Source organism: Nansenia antarctica, assembly GCF_963989245.1.
Source record: "Nansenia antarctica genome assembly, chromosome: 6".
Taxonomy (NCBI): Eukaryota; Metazoa; Chordata; class Actinopteri; order Argentiniformes; family Microstomatidae; genus Nansenia; species Nansenia antarctica.
Genome location: NC_137676.1, coordinates 5,675,184 through 5,693,835, shown reverse-complemented (window position 1 = coordinate 5,693,835; position 18,652 = coordinate 5,675,184). Strand labels below are relative to the sequence as shown.

The window sequence follows — 18,652 nt, the reverse complement described above, 5'->3', positions numbered from 1 at the left end:
GTTGAGATATGATGAGTCTGGACAGGACTCTGACTGCCTGGTTGTTTGTTTTTCAGTCTCTGCTGTTCTCCTCCTGCCCAGTGGTAAGTCATCATTCACAGTTTATCACGAATCTTCTCCTCTGTAGCTCCCTGCTTACCATCTCCTTCTGTCCTGCTCTCCATCCTCTACGCTAGAGAGAGATGATTCATGCATTATGCATGTCCTGGTGGGCATGTTTGTTTGAGGCTGATGTCCGTGTGAACCTGTTTTCCATCAGCATGCAGCTGAATGTGTTACTGATTTTCTGCTTACTTCACATTTGTGTGTGTGTGTGTGTGCGTGTGCATGCGTGCGTGGGTGTGTGTATATATATGTGTGTGTGTGTGTACGTATATGTGTGGGTGTGTGCGTGCGTGCGTGTGTGTATAATGTGTGTGTGTATGTGTGTGTATGCGTGTGCGTGCGTGTGTATATATGTGTGTGCGTGCGTGTGTATATATATGTGTGTGCGTGCATGTGTGTGTTTATATGTCTGTGTGTGTGTGTTTATATGTGTGTGTGTGTGTTCCATCAGCATGGGGCCAGATCAGCACCAGTCTGGGGGTGGTGGTGGAGGCCAGGAACATCACCCTCCCAGCGGGCACCCAGGCCGTCCTGCCCTGCCACAACCCCCGCATGGTCTGGACCAGCGACCGCCTGAAGGACCGGCAGAGGGTGGTCCACTGGGACCTGGTCCGCAGCAGCCCGGAGTACTCTGTGGAGCGCATCCTGGACATGTCCCCCAGCGCCAAGGAGCGGGTCTACAACGGCTTCAACAAGGGCCGCACCACCATCCCCAGCGCCGCCTTCAGCAACGGGAACTTCTCCCTCACCATCAAGAGTGAGACTTACGTCCCTCTCTCCCTGGAGCTCTCTCCCTCTCTCCCTGGAACTCTCTCCCTCTCTCCCTGGAGCTCTCTCCCTGGAGCTCTCTCCCTCTCTCCCTGGACCTCTCTCCCTCTCTCCCTGGACCTCTCTCCCTCTCTCCCTGGACCTCTCTCCCTGGAACTCTCTCCCTCTCTCCCTGGACCTCTCTCCCTCTCTCCCTGGAACTCTCTCCCTCTCTTCCTGGAACTCTCTCCCTCTCTCCCTCTCTCCCTGGAACTCTCTCCCTCTCTCCCTGGAGCTCTCTCCCTGGAACTCTCTCCCTCTCTCCCTGGACCTCTTTCCCTGGAACTCTCGCCCTGGAACTCTCTCCCTCTCTCCCTGGAACTCTCTCCCTCTCTCCCTGGAACTCTCTCCCTCTCTCCCTGGAACTCTCTCCCGCTCTTCCTGGAACTCTCTCCCCCTCTTCCTGGAACTCTCCCTCACCATCAAGAGTGAGACATCCCTCTCTCCCTCTCTTCCTGGAACTCTCTCCCTCAACCACTCAGAGACTCAACCACACACAACCTCCCCTACCCCTAACCATCTCTCCTAATCTCCCCTGCCACCCCCCTCCCCCCCTGGACATTGCAGCGTTAATTGTTCCCCTTTCGTTAACTCTGTGTTCTAGGTTCTCATGTTATCGGTTGCATGTTGTATATATATATGTGTGTGACAGCAGCTGGTGAAATCAGGAACAAGTCGCCAATCAAAACAATCAAAATGTTCAGACTTTTATTCAGAAAATGTAAATAAATGTCAACGTTGTTGAAAATCGATGACACACTCGCTAGTCAAGCCACAACATTGCAATTGCAATGGATTCGGTGAGTAATCGGTGAGTAATCCCCACTACTACCTACTACTACTATTACTCACCAGATCCATGGCATTGCAATGTTTTGGCTCGACTAGCGAGTGTGTCATTAATTGATCCACAACGCTGAAATGTAGTTTCATTTTTCTGAATAAAAGTCTGGTCAACATTTGGTCGGTTGAACATTTTGTTCCCCCTTTCGCCAGCTGCCGTCACAGATATAACATATAACATTCATTCATGAAAATATCTCAATGTCTTCCAGATGTGACGGCGGCCGACAAAGGAGTGTATTCCTGTAACCTGCACCATCACTACTGTCAGATCCACCAGTCCATCAAAGTACAGCTCAACACCACCAAGTCAGGTAAGCCCATCTGGTCAGTCTCTGCCATGGGAGGCTGGTGAAGGCAGAATTCGGAGGACGGGCTCATTGTGGAATTTCTCATTCCATTCCCTGCGTCACAATGGGTCTGTCCTCCGATGTCTACCTCCACCGGTCTCTGCATCATTATATAACAATGTCACAGTAATACAGTAAATTAATGTATGAAACACCATGCATACATTCTGCTCAAAAAAACGTAATAGTGGGTATTTTAAGTAGATGAGCTCTTTTGAGTAGTCTTTCAATATAATATATGCCAATTATCTGACGCTTTCATCCAAAGCGACATACATTGCAGTTAAGTGCGTCCATTTTTCAGTACATTATCACAATCAATCAATCTAGCTGACGCTTTTATCCAAAGCGACATACATTGCAGTTAAGTGCATCCATTTTTCAGTATATTAACACAATCAATCAATTATCACAATCAAACGGTGTCATAACGCTATTCCATCATCATCAACCTCTTCCTCTTCCTCTCTCAGCCCGCAAGGAGAAGCGTTTCTGGGACGGAGAGAAGCATGTGTTCGTGGTGTTGCTAGGGACCACCGTGCTGTTGCCGTGCGTGAACCGCCGGCCCCTGTGGAGGGAGGGGCTCCAGGAGGACCAGCAGCAGGTGGCCCACTGGGACTGGCAGCCCCCCGGCGTGCGCCCCGACGCCGCCGACCGCCTGGTGGACCTCTACGCCTCCGGGGAGCGCCGGCAGTACGGGCCGCGGTTACCCCTCGACAAGGTCAGCGTGGCGGAGGACGCCTTCTCCGTGGGGGACTTCTCTCTGACCATCCACAACCTGCAGCCGGTGGACAAAGGCCTGTACTCCTGCCACCTGCACCACCACTACTGCGGCATGCACGAGAGACGCATCTTCAGGCTGGTGGTGGGGCCCCCGCTGCCCCCGGTCGTCCTCCCCCCGGTCCTCATCCCGGTGGTCGTCCACACGCCCGTCCTCATCCCTGTCGTCCACACCCCGGTCCTCACCGCACCCCCCCGACCTCTTCCCCCCAAACACGACGACCCAAGTAAGAGCCTCCTCTGAATAGTCGTTGGCTTTCAGGATTTATTTCCTAGAATGAGTGGAAATATTTTTGGAAATTATTTGTTTTTCTCTTTTTATGTGATGTTATAAATCTTCTTCATCTTATAAATCTATTTATTTTTTTCTTTCTTAATGTCTTTTCCACGTCTTCCCTGAGTTTGCATTGCAAACCGTGTCTAATCTTATTGTGAGTGTCTCTGAGTCGGAGTGCGTGTGTGAGAACACTATTCTCATGGGTTATATTTTAAGGGTCGTATTTATAGGCGTATTTGGTCAGTTAAGTCAGTGCTTTGTTGTGCCAGAGCTTCCCTCAAACCTTCCTGCTGTCCTCTATGAGAAGGGAGGAAGAGAAAGGAGGAGGGAAAGCTGGGATGAGGGAATGGGTGAACCGAGGGAGGAACAAAACAAATTTAGATAAAGAAAGACTTAGGGAAAGAAAGAAAGAAATAGTGTTGATCCGTGGCTAAACAAAGAGACGGAGACAGATGGAGAGAGCTGTGTGCAAGTGTGTCGAGGTGTGGGGAAAACAGAAGGGCTTTGAGGAATCGTGACTGTTTGGTCTGGCAGTCTTAAGAGTCTCGGTGAATGGCCGCTAATTGGCCAGAACGGAAGTGGTCTCATTTTCTCTGGAAAATGGTTTTCATTTTCCCCCAGTTGAGCAATGGTTCAGTTTTCCAAGAGGGAGCCATTTTAACTCTGCAGACTGAGTAGCAAATAAAGCCAGACTTTTCGGAAAGGGGAAGGAAGGACAGAGCATGATTCGGCTTTTTTATTTTATTTGAGGCAATTTAATTTTCTCCTCCTGTTGTCCTGTTGTTTTCTTCCCTCGTTTCAGTCCAGACTGTGATCTACTTTATCTACTGTTTATATCTACTGTTCAGGATATCTCCCTACCGTCTTTCCATCTCTGGTCGTCTCGTCTCCTCTCGCCTGTGTCCGTCTCTCTCTCTCTGGTCGGGGCTTGTTTATCGGGCAGCAGTCAGAGGAAGTGTGCTACATCTGTTGAGCATCTGGGCCGGCCGTGACATGAAAGAAAACAGTTGGGTGGGGGGAGGGATGTGTTAGATTGGTATCCTCCATCTCCCTTGAAAAATGTGTGGCCCATTCATTTAATAGCTTTGCGAAAGTATTGCATTCTTTCTCAGTTCCTTTTTGGTTTTTATCTTTTACTTGGAATTCAGTTGAAACCAGAAGCCGGCTGAGGAAGAGGGTGGATGGTATCAACACCACACATCGTTGATACCATTTCCTCATTCCATTCCATGCATTACAATGAGCCTGTCCTCCGATGTCTACCTCCATCAGCCTCCCCCGGGTTAAAAACCCATTTGCTATTGCTTTGTTAGATCCAGCCAAGTATGTACACTCTGTATGCCTACAGACCTTTCCAATCATCTATAATTGAATTAACTAACAGGCATTACATTTTTTCTTTCATTTTTAGCATTTATGGCAAACCCACTGTAAATAGAACTCAGATGTTGTTGTGCCCTGAAGAAAAAGCCCGAATGCGTAATTCAAAACGTATAGAACAGGATCGAAGAAATGTGGTCCTCTGGTAGACGATTAAGACGTCGTTTCTTTCTGTCAGCTCATCGACTTGCAAATGAATCATCTCCAACCGCATTAAAAAAAAACTCTGTAACCCCCGCACGGCACGTGTCAGACAGGGGTTAAGATGTGTATGTATCTTGTTTGATCTGTCAAGGAAATGGAGAGAGACAACAGCTGAGGCTGTCTCCGTACTGAGGCCGCTCCGCTAATTGTTCTCCAGAGACGGCGACCTTGGACGTGACATGACGGTTTCATGCATATTAACTACGTCCAACGGCAGACAGGTGATAATCAGCAACTGTCGCCACCTGAGAGCTACATTAACCCTGAAGTTAATTCAATTTGTCCCGTCATGCCGGGTTCCATTTGCGAGGTTGGATTGGTATCTGCTCTCAGCACAGCTATCCTTGCGGAGTACTTATCCTTATCGAGGAGCTGCCTATCTGTCCTCCCCCGCCGTCTTACTAATGACACACCTGCGGTTCGGGCCAGGGACCTGGGCCAGAGATCGAGATTAAAAAGACACATTCCTGGGCACAGTATTTCAAAATGTTTAATCAAGATCCGAATTAATCTGATTTAAGCCGTTTTTTGAGTATTATAGGGGGTAATCGGCCAGCTCGATCTGATTCCTAGAAGGCGAATAAGAATCTAGATCTTTCTGACCCAGATGTAAATGTTTTTGGAACTGGGCCCTGTAGATCAATGTGATCCAAAGTCGTATTAGCCACAGCTATAGTCCCTGGAGGTGCATGGAATCTGGGTTAGCCTAGCGATATAGGTTACTAGTCATATAGGTCACATTCCAGACACATGTAGTGGTTTGGTTAAAGCAGGTCTCCAACAACACAATACCAAAACAGTTCTCCATCTGGTCTCCACCTGCTGGTAATGTAATCATTCGTGTTTTGTCCTCGACTGGCGAAGAACTCGAAGAACTTTATGTGAAAGTAACGTAATGGTTAGAAGAACTTAATTGAAGGCTTTCGTGTTTTGGCTGTTATTCTGCTGATTGGAAAGTATGAGTAGCTGTTATGGCGTGCCGAGGTTTCAACAGGCCCTGGCGTGTGGGAGTAGGAGAACACCTTCCAAATGTGAGGTCAATAGTTGACATTTACCGAAAAAACACCGAGAGCAATTCGAATCGCATAATCTCATTTTAATCACAGGGCTTTGTCATTCAGCACATCCAACCCTCTCACTATAGTCTCTCTGTCTGGTGTTTTACTGTTTTACTTAATGACACACACAACTCTGCCTTTAGTTGTTCGAAACTTGTCTGATGGTGGTGTTTGTTGTGTGGTATGCAGTACAGCTAAGCCAGCGTGGCTGTGAGGAGGGTGTAGGCAGATCGGGGGGAGGCTGGTGGAGGTAGAAATCGGAGGACGGATTTCATTGTAACACATGGAAAGTTCATCTGATTCCAGCTCCGCTGAGTCAGATGTGTGTTGTGTTTAGACACGTCTCATAGACTGGTGCACATCAGGCACATAAAGAGAGTCTGGGGTTTTTTGCCTGACTGCAAAAAAGTGGACTTCTGTGTTTAAGAGAAGAAGGAGAAAAAATAACTGGGAAACGAATTGCGACAGGCTCACCACCGAATTCCTCCCTGTCTCCTCTCTTTCTTTTCCTCCCTCTCCCTTCTTCCTTGGTTAATGTGTATTTTTCTGTTAAGGAGAAAAAAAATAGCAGCTGTATGACATCAGGTCTGGAACTCATTACGGTCGAGAAGCGTTTTGACATGAAACTGCACCCCCTCCCCACCCCTCCCTCGCCCCCCGCTCCCTCGCCCTCCCTCCCCCTCCCTCGCTCTGCCTCTTAGAAAGAAATGAAAACAAGCAGCTTAAATCACCAGGGGCATCGTGCGTATGCATTGTGTTAGAAAAACTAAGTTGATTTATTTGACATGTTATGACATATAATGATGTGATGATAAGGCTTTCCACGGATAAGACTTCCATTGAGCGTACTGTAAATAAAAAAACTAATATAGTCATCATTTGTGTCAACTGTGTATGCATTGTGTTAGAAAAACTAAGTTGATTTATTTGACATGTTATGACATAATAATGACTTGATGATGGAAGGCTTTCATGGATAAGACTCCCATTGGGCACAATGTAAATGAAACCAGAGTTAGAATAGAATAGAATTATTGTTTTGCATCATGTTTAGGGATGGGAATCGAGAACCGATTCATCGGATGCATCGGAATCATTTGCCTCCGAGGCGATCGATTCTCTTATCGATGCCGGCATGTTTTTTTTACGCATGCACTGACAGTCATCTGAACATTCCAATCGAAAAAATGACGGAGCAGTGGCCTGGGGTGGTCCAGTGGTCTAGCACCGCGGTCTACAGTGTACACTTATGCCCATGTCGGCATAGGTTCGAATCCGCCACATGCCCTGCTGACATGCCCTCTCTCCCTTCTTCCCTTTACTTTCCTGTCTGTCTTCACTATAACTGTCCAATAAAAGTGAAAAATATGAGTGGGACTGCCCCACTTAAGAAAAAATTACTTAAAAAAAAAAAGTTACGTTAAAAAGTGAAATAAATGACAGAGCAAGTCGTTATGGTCATGTTACGGTTGCGGCGGGCATGTTGTGTGGTGCTGCTTACACCACCCACCCAGCCTGTGTGTGCTGATGGATGTGTGTGTGTGTGGGGACCAGTGATGTCATCATCGTGTGCCCTCTGTCGCCAGGCACTAACGAGGTGGAGATGCCGCGGGTGGTCAACGTCATCCTCCCGGAGCACCGAGGTCACTTCCTGCAGCAGTGGGGCTACATACTGGCCACCTTCTTCCTGCTGGCCTTCATCGTCACCGCCGTCATCGTGCTCACCAGGCGACGGAGAAGGAGAGGTACAGTTTACTTTTTACACATTTACATTTTTGGCATTTAGCAGACGCGTTATTCCAAAGCGACTTACAATCAATACATTTGACTAAGCAAGTGAATCATCAATCCACCAGTCGTAGCAGGAAGAGTAATCTAGCTCAGGCACCCTACTTACCTGGACTTACCTGGACCTACCTGGACTTAGCATGTACTTACATGTACATACCTGTACTTACCTGGACTTACATGGACTTAGCATGTACTTACATGTACATACCAGTTTGTGGTACTTGCTCACTCGATTTCATATTTTAATCGGTTGATTTACTGTGTACAGTGTGTATCAGTGGAGGCTGGTGGAGGTAGAAATCGGAGGACAGGCTCATTGTGATGCCTGGAATGGAACGAGGAATCGTGTCAAATACACATCTTTGATACTATTCCTCATTACATGATCCCATGCATTTACAATGAGCCTGCCCTCCGATGTCTACCTCCACCAGCCTCCCCTGGTCTGATGTGTAAATAACGTGTTGAATCTTATTCAGGGATGGAGTATGAAATGCGTAGGTGTGAACGGTGAGAATGGAACACTTTATTTTATTTTATTCATGATTGTAACATTCAATAATGCATGATTCATTTTTTAGATAGGATATACATTTACATTACAAAAAAGTAATCTATGCTAGGGCCAGGGGCCATTAGCACTCATAACGCTAGAATAAATATTTAAATAATATATTAATATGTATATATATATGTTTATATTTATGTATTTCTAAAAAAAAGAAGTTTTGTTTTGTTTGTTTGTTTTTAGTTTTTGTTAAAAAGTTTTTAAATATATATATATTCTGAACTCTAATTGAACTGTGAGTAGTCAGTAACCACCCACTCTTATTATCCTCTTAACAGAGGACCCGTGGCCAGCTGCACACTGGACACCACTGAGCTTAAGATCTGCAACCAGGAGCACCTGAACTCAGGTACAGGAGCACGTCGCTGTGCTTGGCCCTGCTTGGTCCTGCTTCAAACAGACTTCACACAGGCCAGAGAGTTTAAACAGGGAGACGACACGCTGCATCTATTATAGCCATAGCTGCAGGTGACTCATAAATCATGACCAAATGTCCAAAATGTAATAACTCACAGCCTTCCAACCTTTCATCCGTAGAGTACAAAAACAATCTATTCAAGGAGAGAGCCGATTTGTCCAAAGACTGCAACCACAAAGGTGAGTGTACAGCAGGTTAGCATCTGACAGGAAGTTCACCTACATAGCACAACAGCTGCAAACAGTTAGCCTACATAGCACTACCTCGGTGCAATACTCGTGTTATTTCTGTTATTTGTATTATTATATTGCTCAATTGTCTCTTGTCTTATTATTATGATTGTATAATGGCAATGTAATGTAATGTAACAGTAAACTTGATTCTGATTCTGAGTTACTTTAAGTTGTAATTGTTGTCCAGCCTCCGATTACAGCCTCCACCAGCCTCCACTGTTTGGCCCTATACTTGTGTAGTAGTACTGTAATCAGTGACAACATTGTATTAGAGGCTTGCATAGAGGAGAGTAGCTGTTGCAATAACTAAGAGTGCTCAACTCTATTTCTATGCAATTTTGCAAAGTATGTACTAAAGTAACTATGTAATAACAGTTGTTAACACAACGTTAACAGTACGTTGTTACTAAAACAGTGATTTTTTATTACTGCATTGGGGCAACTTAATGAGAAGTGTGTCCCAAATATATATAGACGTATTGTCTTATGCACCAACCACACCAAGGCAATGTCTTGTATGTGCAAATATATTTGGCAATAAAGCCGCTCTCTTCCTCTCCCTCTCTCCCTCTGTTTCTCTCTGTGTCTCTCTCTCTCTGTCTCTCTCTCTCTGTCTCTCTCTCTCTGTCTCTCTCTCTCTTTCTCTGTCTCTCTCTCTCCCTCTCTCTCTTTGTCTCTCTCTCTCCCTCTCTCTCTCTCTGTCTCTCTCTTCCTCTCTCTCTCTCTCTCCCACCCCCTCTCTCTCTGTCTCTCTCTCTGTCTCTCTGTCTCTCCCTCCCTCTCTCTCTCTCTCTCCCTCTCTCTCTCTCCCTCCCTCTGTCTCTGTCTCTCTGTCTCTCCCTCCCTCTCTCTCTCTCCCTCCCTCTCTCTCTCTCCCTCCCTCTGTCTCTGTCTCTCTGTCTCTCTCTCCCTCCCTCTCTCTCTCTCTCCCCCCCTCTCTCTCTCTCCCTCTCCCTCCCTCCCTCTCCCTCCCTCCCTCCCTCTCCCTCCCTCCCTCCCTCTCTCTCTCTCTCTCTAGACATGGATGGTAAGTTGTGGATGTGAGGCAGGGGGGCGGCGGGACAGAGAAGACGCCGCTGGCAGGTCCAGGGCAGACACAGGAAGAGGAAGTGGAGGAGAGGAATATTGAGAACCCACAAGGAAAAGTTGAATAGGACTGGAGGAGTGTTCTCTCTGTTTAAAGACACTCTCTTGACAAACGTTTATATCACCATTTTAATGTGTTTTTTTTATTTCTGTTTTGATACCCATGTTAAGTCTGTATTCTGATCTGCTGTTATTTCAACATGACTAAACTCATTTCTCATTTCTTAGATTGAGTATTGTACTACAAAGATAACTGTTTTGGATAATAGTATATCAGAATCACAAGATATAGCCGGTGTACCTGCCATTCTTTCTCGTACCTTTGTATGTAAGTATGTAATACTGTACACAGCTTTCTATCACTGTATGGCTTATTAGTTTGAATGGTTGTCAGATTCAGGGGAGGCTAGTGGAGGTAGACATTGGAGGGCGGGAATGGGAATGAAGAATGGTTAACACGTGTTTGATACCATTCCTCATTCTATTCCATGCATTACAATGATCCCCCGTCCTCCCAATGTCTACCTCCACCAGCCTCCCCTGATCCGGACGCCCGTTCTGATGTCTTAAAGTACTGAGGTAAAACTGTATGTTATGTTTATGAATTCTGAGCTCGGCAAGCTCACAACTCAATGAGTGTGTGTATTTGCTCATTTTTTATTTTGCACAAAAACATTGCTGTAATTCGCCCTTTTAACATTCGTAAACATATCCGTGTTTAATTTCTTTCATGATATATACACATGGATAATCGCAAATAAAGTCTACTACAACTCAGGAAAATCAAGCCTTGAACTGTTCAATTCTTCCAGATGTATGTGTGTTTGGGAATGCACTATAATGTTCTAGGGATGTGTCTGTTGTAGGGATGTGTATGTCATCTTTGTGTAATGTACCTGTCAAGCTAATGTTCTGGTGAATATCAGGAGCCTCTGTGTGTATATAGAATTTGGTAGTTCATGGTTCAGTCATTTACAATTGGACACAGGCCTGAGACAGTTTTTTGGTCCATTACACACACGCAAGTTATTAGGTATAGTTGCATGTTGACCCACTCTATTCTCCCTCCAATAAAGGTTGATACAATACTGGTTTGACAGTCTGTGTTTTATTACAATGCATTTTGGGGGGTTTAGATGCATCTATTCTATACTGAATCTATAGAAATGTTAATATGCAGTGAGTGACCACAGTATATTGATGAAATGAAAATGATTAGGAGACTTTCTTCAAGAAACCGCATTGCAGGAAAATGTTTTATTATCTACTATAAATTAGTAGTGTTACCCTATTATATGGTAGGGTAGATTCGTTGTTGCTGAAGGAACAAGGAGATGATAGGTCTTGAGAATACGTGATGAAGTGTAATCTTCCTGTCTCGGACAGAGAAGCAGGAGTGGCCTACAGAGAATCTGTTCCTGAGGGTCAAATGAGGTAGGAACCTCACCACTCATTCTGGCTGGGGGTGGATCTGGGGCTGCACAAGACTACCACCTACTGTCAAAAATGCAAATATGTGATCACTAAAAGGTAGACAGTAGACAATATAAGCCTACCGTGTGAAGGTGATGATGGTGGTGATGTTGACAATACTTGCAATGGTAATACAACAATAATAACGATGATGATGGTAATTAAAATAATCATAATGCCCATCATCATCATATTTATTACTGTTCATTGTAATTTAATGTAATAAATAAATACAATTGTAATAAAATGTGTGTTATTATAATAACGATTCTTCTTCTTTTTCTTCTTTTTCTTCTTCTTCTTCTCATTATTATTATTATTATTATTATTATTATTATGATGATGATGATGATTACTAGTACTATTACTATTGTTATTAATATCACTGATATAGACGAGGCTAATAATTATGCTATACAGTATCGTCATGCATATCACCATAACATTTTTAATAACAGATAGCCTATCAATCATCATTATTGCCAACAGTTATTGTAACAACATTATTACTGACTGTGTATTATATTTATATTATTTATGTGTAATATACCGGAGCGATAATTGTAGCCTATCAGACCTATCTATGTGACTCTTGGTTTTGGTCACTAATGGTGGTACTCTGTCGCAGATGTTTTCGTCGTAAAGTCTAAAAGAGAGGGGGGAAAAAACGGTAAAAGCAGCATCCACTTAGCAAGATTGTCTTCCGATCTCCTCTTGCCTTTATGCCTCGGAGGGGCTGAGTGCTGTATACGGGACACTATGGCTGCGTTCGTAAACACGCTCTGGAAATCCGATCAGCACTCACGGAGTGCCTCTTGTCCAATCAAATGACTCGGTCTCTTTATGACGTCGAACGCAGCGTGCGCTCCGGCGCCCTCAGAGCAAATTTTACGAACGCAGCCACTAAACCTAGCCATAACACACCACTAGATGACAGCACTCTCCTACGAATTACAGGAAAAAGAAAAAAAAATACAAATATTCCAAACTCAATATCGCAAGGATGTGGACCGTCCCTTCCTGTTTTAGTGCCGAGAGAGCCACCGTACTGAGACACACACTGAAGGCTGGGAATACAGTGACTTACAACTCGATTATGTCTCGATTTCGGCTCATTTTGATCAAAGACAATGTGATTTATTTCCCAGCGTGAGGTCTAGCTCTATTTATTCATGCTGTCACGGTAGACCTGCGTCGTTATTTAGTTTAGATCAGCTCCCAACCATATTTATTATTATTGCGCTTGACAACCCCTTGTTCCTTTCCTGTGTCAATGACTGTCCTACCCTCACCACTCTCATGGCGGAGACGAAAATAATCTATCACATCGACGAGGAAGAGACTCCTTATCTGGTGAAGTTGTCCGTTTCTCCTGAGAAGGTCACATTAGCGGATTTTAAAAATGTCCTCAATAATCGCCCGGTCAATAGCTACAAATTCTTCTTCAAATCCATGGACCAGGATTTTGGGTGAGTGACTGTCTGAGCCACCATGAATATGCCTTTTCCGTTCCCTGTGTGTGTTGCAGTCTGGCTGTTGCTATTATTATTATTATTATTATTATTATTATTATTGACACACAATGTTGCCCAGCCCTAATTGACTAATTGATTACAGTAGCCTAATGTCCCATTCTAGGACCACAAAGGGTTTACAGTTACATTGTTACCGTTCCACACAGACAGGGCTGCCCTGGTTCCCTGTCTGGCACCTGTTCATTGTGTCCCCGTTGTGCGCATCAGACAGTCGGACGGGGATTGTGTGAAGTTCGTGACACGCAATAATCCCCATGCTGACATCTTAACACATTATTATTATATTATTCAGTCATTGTAAGCTGATGTTTTGGTTGTGTTTTCCCTGTACTGTAACCCCCAGGTCATTATAAGGCTACTGTATAGGCCTAGTTAACGGATGAGGGGGCTGACCTGGGATGTGTCATGCTATAAGCCCACCACACATGATGATGTGATCGTTGACAAAAGGGTCCAGCCTTCTGCTGTTTTGGCTGTGAACTCAAGTTCAGAATCGATTCCAAATTAATTATTGCCAGACAGTTTGTTCATGACCCATACTAGCACTGTGTGGGAGCATGGGCTTATTAAGAATAAAGGGAGACATATTTAAAGGGGGGTTGGGTCGTTACATGGTCACAGTATATAGGCCCTATTGTAGATGATTGTCCATTTATTCAGAGAAGCCAATTGTGTCATTTTTTCCATGGCTATAATTATGTGAACTTTAGAAAATAGTGAAGGAAATAATAATGAGACGGATGTTTGAATTTGATAGGATATCGCTTTAATTCCATACATCAAATAGGCTTTCTGAATCTCCCAGTGGGCTAGATGATCACAGCGGGGAGGCTGAACAGCCCACCTCTCGTGTCTCTGTCACACACACGCACGCGCCGACGAGCACTTTCCCTCTCTCGCAGACAACACACACACAAGCGGCCGCGCGCGCACACTGACACACACACACACACACACACACACACACACACACACACACACACACACACACACACACACACACACACACACACACACACACACACACACACACACACACACACACACAAAGGTAATTTCCTCCGGTGATTATTGGCGAATGGGTGATTCGAGCGATCATGAGTCTCACATGGAAACTATATCCTCATCCTCTGCGCAATGCAACAACAACCTATGTGGGTGGAAAGCCCCCCACTGTTCGTTGTTTGGGGGGTCTTATTGCCATGGAGCTTATTTGCCGTAAAGCCATGCGACTGTTCTCTGCAGGCCGCAGATCAGCTGAGATGCCCCGAGTAGAAACATGGCTGCTGCCCGCGGAGACGAGCACTCCCTGAGAAAACCTGAGCGCCGTGGACCGACAGGGCCTGCCAAGGGCTGCGTTCGTAAACTCGCTCTAAGAGCGCCGGAGCGCACACTGGTCTCAACGTCATAAAGGGGACCGTGTCATTTGATTGGACAAGAGGCATTCCACGAGTGCCGATCAGTTTCCTGTGCGAATTTTACGAACGCAGCCAAGATTGGTTCAATTATAGCCGGAGCATTTTTCGTGACATTCCAAGCGTAGGCTACGTCTGCCAAATAAACCCGTCCCAACACACTGATGTTGATATTATCGGCTATTTAATTAACAGATAATGCGATGTTGAATCATTTGCTTTTGCGGTTGATACTTTCTATTGTCCTCTTGGTGGATACTGCTGGGCACTGTCAGTGGTCGCCCTGTCATAAAGGATTTATTAATTGGTTAATTAATTAATCAATTATAAATAATCACTGACATCAAACAAATATATGCAAATGACAAAAAAAACGTGGCACTAACCCAGTGATAATGCATTTTTACCGCAGAGCAACATATCCTCTGTTCTTTTAAAGAGTTAGTACAAGCCTAATTCACAAGATAACATGCACATATCATTAGGATATATGTGTTTGCAAGATGGAGATTTCTTGTTCAGTGGACATGAAGAGCTAAAAAAAAATCTGCAATGTTCCACACTCAATGCCCTCCACAAAAGAGAGCTACACTGGACACTTGGTTCACTGCAGCATTCAGTTGCATTTCAGACCCACCCAGATTTCTGTTCTCGACAGCCCTATGTTGTATTTCCTCTCTCCCCTCCCATGGCATTCTGGGTGTTGTCATCACTCTGTCTCCCAGAGCAGACAGATGTCCCCCAGGCAGATGCTAATGGCTTCTTCTTATGGCCATGTTAATAAGATGTGTTTGACCTCTCTCTCACCCCGCTCTGTGCATTCAGACAAGATGGACTCCTTTAGTAGTTCCGGGTCAGGGGTCATCCTCTTTCAGGCTTCTTATGGAGGGAGAATGGCATATTTGTGTTAATGTCTGTTTCTGATTGGCTAAGATGACACACACGCACACGCACGCACAACACACACACACACACACACACACACACACACACACACACACACACACACAGACACAAACACACACACAGTAATTAAGTTACCATAAGGTAAGGTAATTTCCTCCCATGCTTGTCAAAAAGGTGATTCAAGCGAACATGAATTTTGCATGGAAAAACAAACCGCAAACGCAGCACATTCATTCCCTCAGTCACTCCTAGGTGTCGGAGACCAGCCTCTCCAGATGATTACTCGTTTGAGTTGCCACATTGTTGTCATTGTTGACTTTCTGGTAACACCGTTAAAGCCCAATCAGTTAGCTCTTGTTTCACTTCACTTTCACTCCCTGTTCCCTATATACTATACTTTTGTTTCAACCATTCAGCCTTGGTGTGTCTGTCAGTGTCTATCTAGGCAAAAAGCCACAGTTCGTTAGTAGCAGCAGTGTTTTTTAGCTCGGCGGGCGTCACAATCGTCAGAGCAGGAAACAACACGGCCTCTGTCTATAGAAGCAGAGAGAGAGACGTCAGCCGTTCCCATAGATAGCGGCGCGACCTTGTGAGGGAACTGGTTTTTCCTGGTCGTAGGTGAGGTCTGCTGCTGCTGTGTCCCTTTTAGCTGTGGGCTTCCTGTCCCTCCGGTCCACAGCGGTGCTCAACAGGCAGGCAGGGCCCCAGGTGATCGACAGGCTGATAGTGGAGGCAAACACAGTTGTGTTTGTTCTTTAACGTTAGGCCTCGACGTGGAGCCGCGGTGCGATGGTTGTGTTGTCGAATGTAGGCCATCGCGGTGTAGGTTAGACTCCATAGGAGGCCGTGGGTTTTTGTGGGTTGGCTTGGCTGGCTCTGGCTCGCTCACAGCTTCATTTGTGTCAACAACACGGTTATCTGAAAGTCAGGATACAAAATGGAGATAATTTGATTATGTGTGTATTGTTCGTTAGATTGTCTCGGTTGTGTGTTTTGCGTACTGTGTGTGTGCATGTGTCCTGTGTATAAGAGAGGACAATCTTCTGGGCCAGCGCCACACTGGCACAGTATGTTAGTACTCCAGACAGACACACACACGCACGCGCACACGCACACACACACACACACACACACACACACACACACACACACATACAGAGGAGATAACCAAGCTTTGAGGTAGCCATAGCTGGCCCTCCGCATACACACACACCACACACACACCCACCAGATACACACACACAGCGCATACATACACACACACCGCATACACAAACACACACACACACACACACACACACACACACAGACCAGCGGAGGCGGGTGGAGGACAGGCTCATTGTAACGCATGGAATAGAATGACAAACAGTATCCGACACGACCTCCGATTTCTACCTCCACAGCCTCCACCTGGTCTGTCTGTGTGTGTGTATGTGTGTGTGTGTACAATACATGCAGTCTGCCAGCCATGGCTACCTGGTGGAAATATTAGCAATGGAAAAAGCTAATATCCCTTAATGGAGAGTAAAAATATCAAATCCCTTGCAGTTACAGACGCCGTTTGATATGCAAATGAAGCGTCAGTGCGCGGTCTTCCACACTGGACCCCCCGCTGAGAGAGGAGAGCCAGCCAGTCTCAGTTTCATTGTGATATTAGGGTTTGTGCTCATCGCGTGGGGATGGGGAACGGGCCACATGACGTTTATGAATTTTGTTTGTCTCCAAAAAATGTATTCCCCTCCATCTTAATACGATTATCCACACAGCTTGTATGACGATAATAAGATAATAATAATAACCTTTATTTGTATAGCACTTTTCCTGCAAACGTTGCAGTTCAACGTGCTTTTATCATTTTTATGATGAATTTTATGATCGTCCTTGAACTAGTGAGCCAAGCGATAGCAGAGCAATGTAGCACGGTAGTGGATCTCATACAGACGAATACGCAGGAGCGCGCACGCACGCACGCACGCACGCACGCACGCACGCACGCACGCACGCACGCTCACACACACATACACACACACACACACACACACACACGCACACACACACACACACACACACTCACACAGCACTACAATAGATTGGTCCCCCTGCTCCTGAGCTTGATTCAACCCAGATGTATTTATTAAATTATGTATTAGTCTGTGGTATCGTTAGGTTGACGTCTGTAGCTAGGTGGATGATATTCTGTGTTGTCACGGCAGCTGTTGATCTGTTTGTTTCCTGACCTCAGTATAATCCTGGACCCAGCCACAGAGGGACTCTCACGGTGAGGCTCTGAACAGACATGTTTGTTTGTCCCGGGCTGCGCTGGGAGCTGGGCTGGCTCATCACAGCATCAGAACCAGAACCACGGTTATTGTTAGGCTACCTCCCGTTATACCAGTATAATAATAATAATAATAATAATAATAATAATAATACATTAGACTTATATAGCGCTTTTCTAGACACTCAAAGACGCTTTACAAACTGAAAAGATGGAGTTAGTAATAACAAAACAAACAAAAAACAAACAAAAAAAAAGTATAGGGGCCTGATTAAGGTAGTGCTGGGGACACATGGGAAGGGGAGGGGGAGAGGCTCGACATTGCAGCCACAAGAGAAGATGAAAATGGCAAGAGTTTAAAAAATATACAGTATATATAAAAGAAAAAAAGACAAATAAGACAAGAAACAATTAAGCAATATAGTAACAGAAATAATACAATATTAGATCCTGTAGTAGATCCCGATTCAGCAGGGAGAGGGAGTGTCAGTGGAACTGGAAAGAGGGTCACAAGAACAGCAGCTTTTTTATTTATTTATTTTATGTTTTACATTTGAGGTGCACCTTCCTTCCCTGCCTCACTCCTCATCCATCTTGGTTGAACTACCCTGCAGTTGTTATGCAATTGCGAATCAGTTAATAATGTATTAGCCGGTGTAACAACATACAATGCAGTGGAGGTAGAAATTGGGGCACAGACTCATTGTGATGCACGGAATGTAATAAAAAAAACAATGTTACTAAACGTGTGTGAGCCCTTCCTCCGATTTCTACCTCCACCAGCCTCCCCTGATACAAACGTCGTGACTGTAGCCTAACGTATGTGCTACAGTCATTTGTACGATTAACCTATTTCACAATAGTAAAGTAATTAAAGGTGTTCCCCAGGTGTGCGTTAGACTGCAGCACGAGGCTTCAGTAGACCTAATAGATGGACGGGGGTAACTGGCCTTGTGAACGGCCTTGTGAATTATTAAGGCAATTCACATGAATTCTCATTTGAATACCAAATATATTTTTTGGTTTGGCGTGCAGGCTGTCTATTATGGTGTTTTGGGGGGGGGGGGGAGGAGTTGGACTAGAGGCCAGTGTTGACCCTCCCCTCCTACCCCCTGGTCAATGGACTAGGCTGTAACTAGCCCCGC

The 18,652-nt window shown here is 45.2% G+C and overlaps 2 protein-coding genes across 2 annotated transcripts in view; both read left to right on the top strand.

Moving 5' to 3' along the window:
• Positions 1 to 510: 510 nt before the first annotated feature.
• On the top strand, positions 511 to 9,945 carry LOC308159718 (matrix remodeling-associated protein 8-like; the record flags this gene model as incomplete). The annotated part of the gene is made up of 8 exons (XM_080533533.1): positions 511 to 862; positions 1,968 to 2,069; positions 2,579 to 3,112; positions 7,391 to 7,549; positions 8,075 to 8,105; positions 8,442 to 8,512; positions 8,701 to 8,760; positions 9,833 to 9,945. The coding sequence occupies 8 exons, from the start codon at positions 511 to 513 to the stop codon at positions 9,856 to 9,858; spliced, it is 1,335 nt and encodes a 444-aa protein (XP_080389659.1). The 3' UTR covers positions 9,859 to 9,945.
• A 2,486-nt stretch (positions 9,946 to 12,431) lies between these two features.
• The window catches only part of LOC308161087 (segment polarity protein dishevelled homolog DVL-1-like), a 52,499-nt gene continuing 46,278 nt past the window's right edge, over positions 12,432 to 18,652 (top strand). The window contains 1 exon segment of the mRNA XM_080535035.1: positions 12,432 to 12,842. Within this exon segment, the coding sequence (XP_080391161.1) occupies positions 12,673 to 12,842 (170 nt within the window). The 5' untranslated portion in view covers positions 12,432 to 12,672.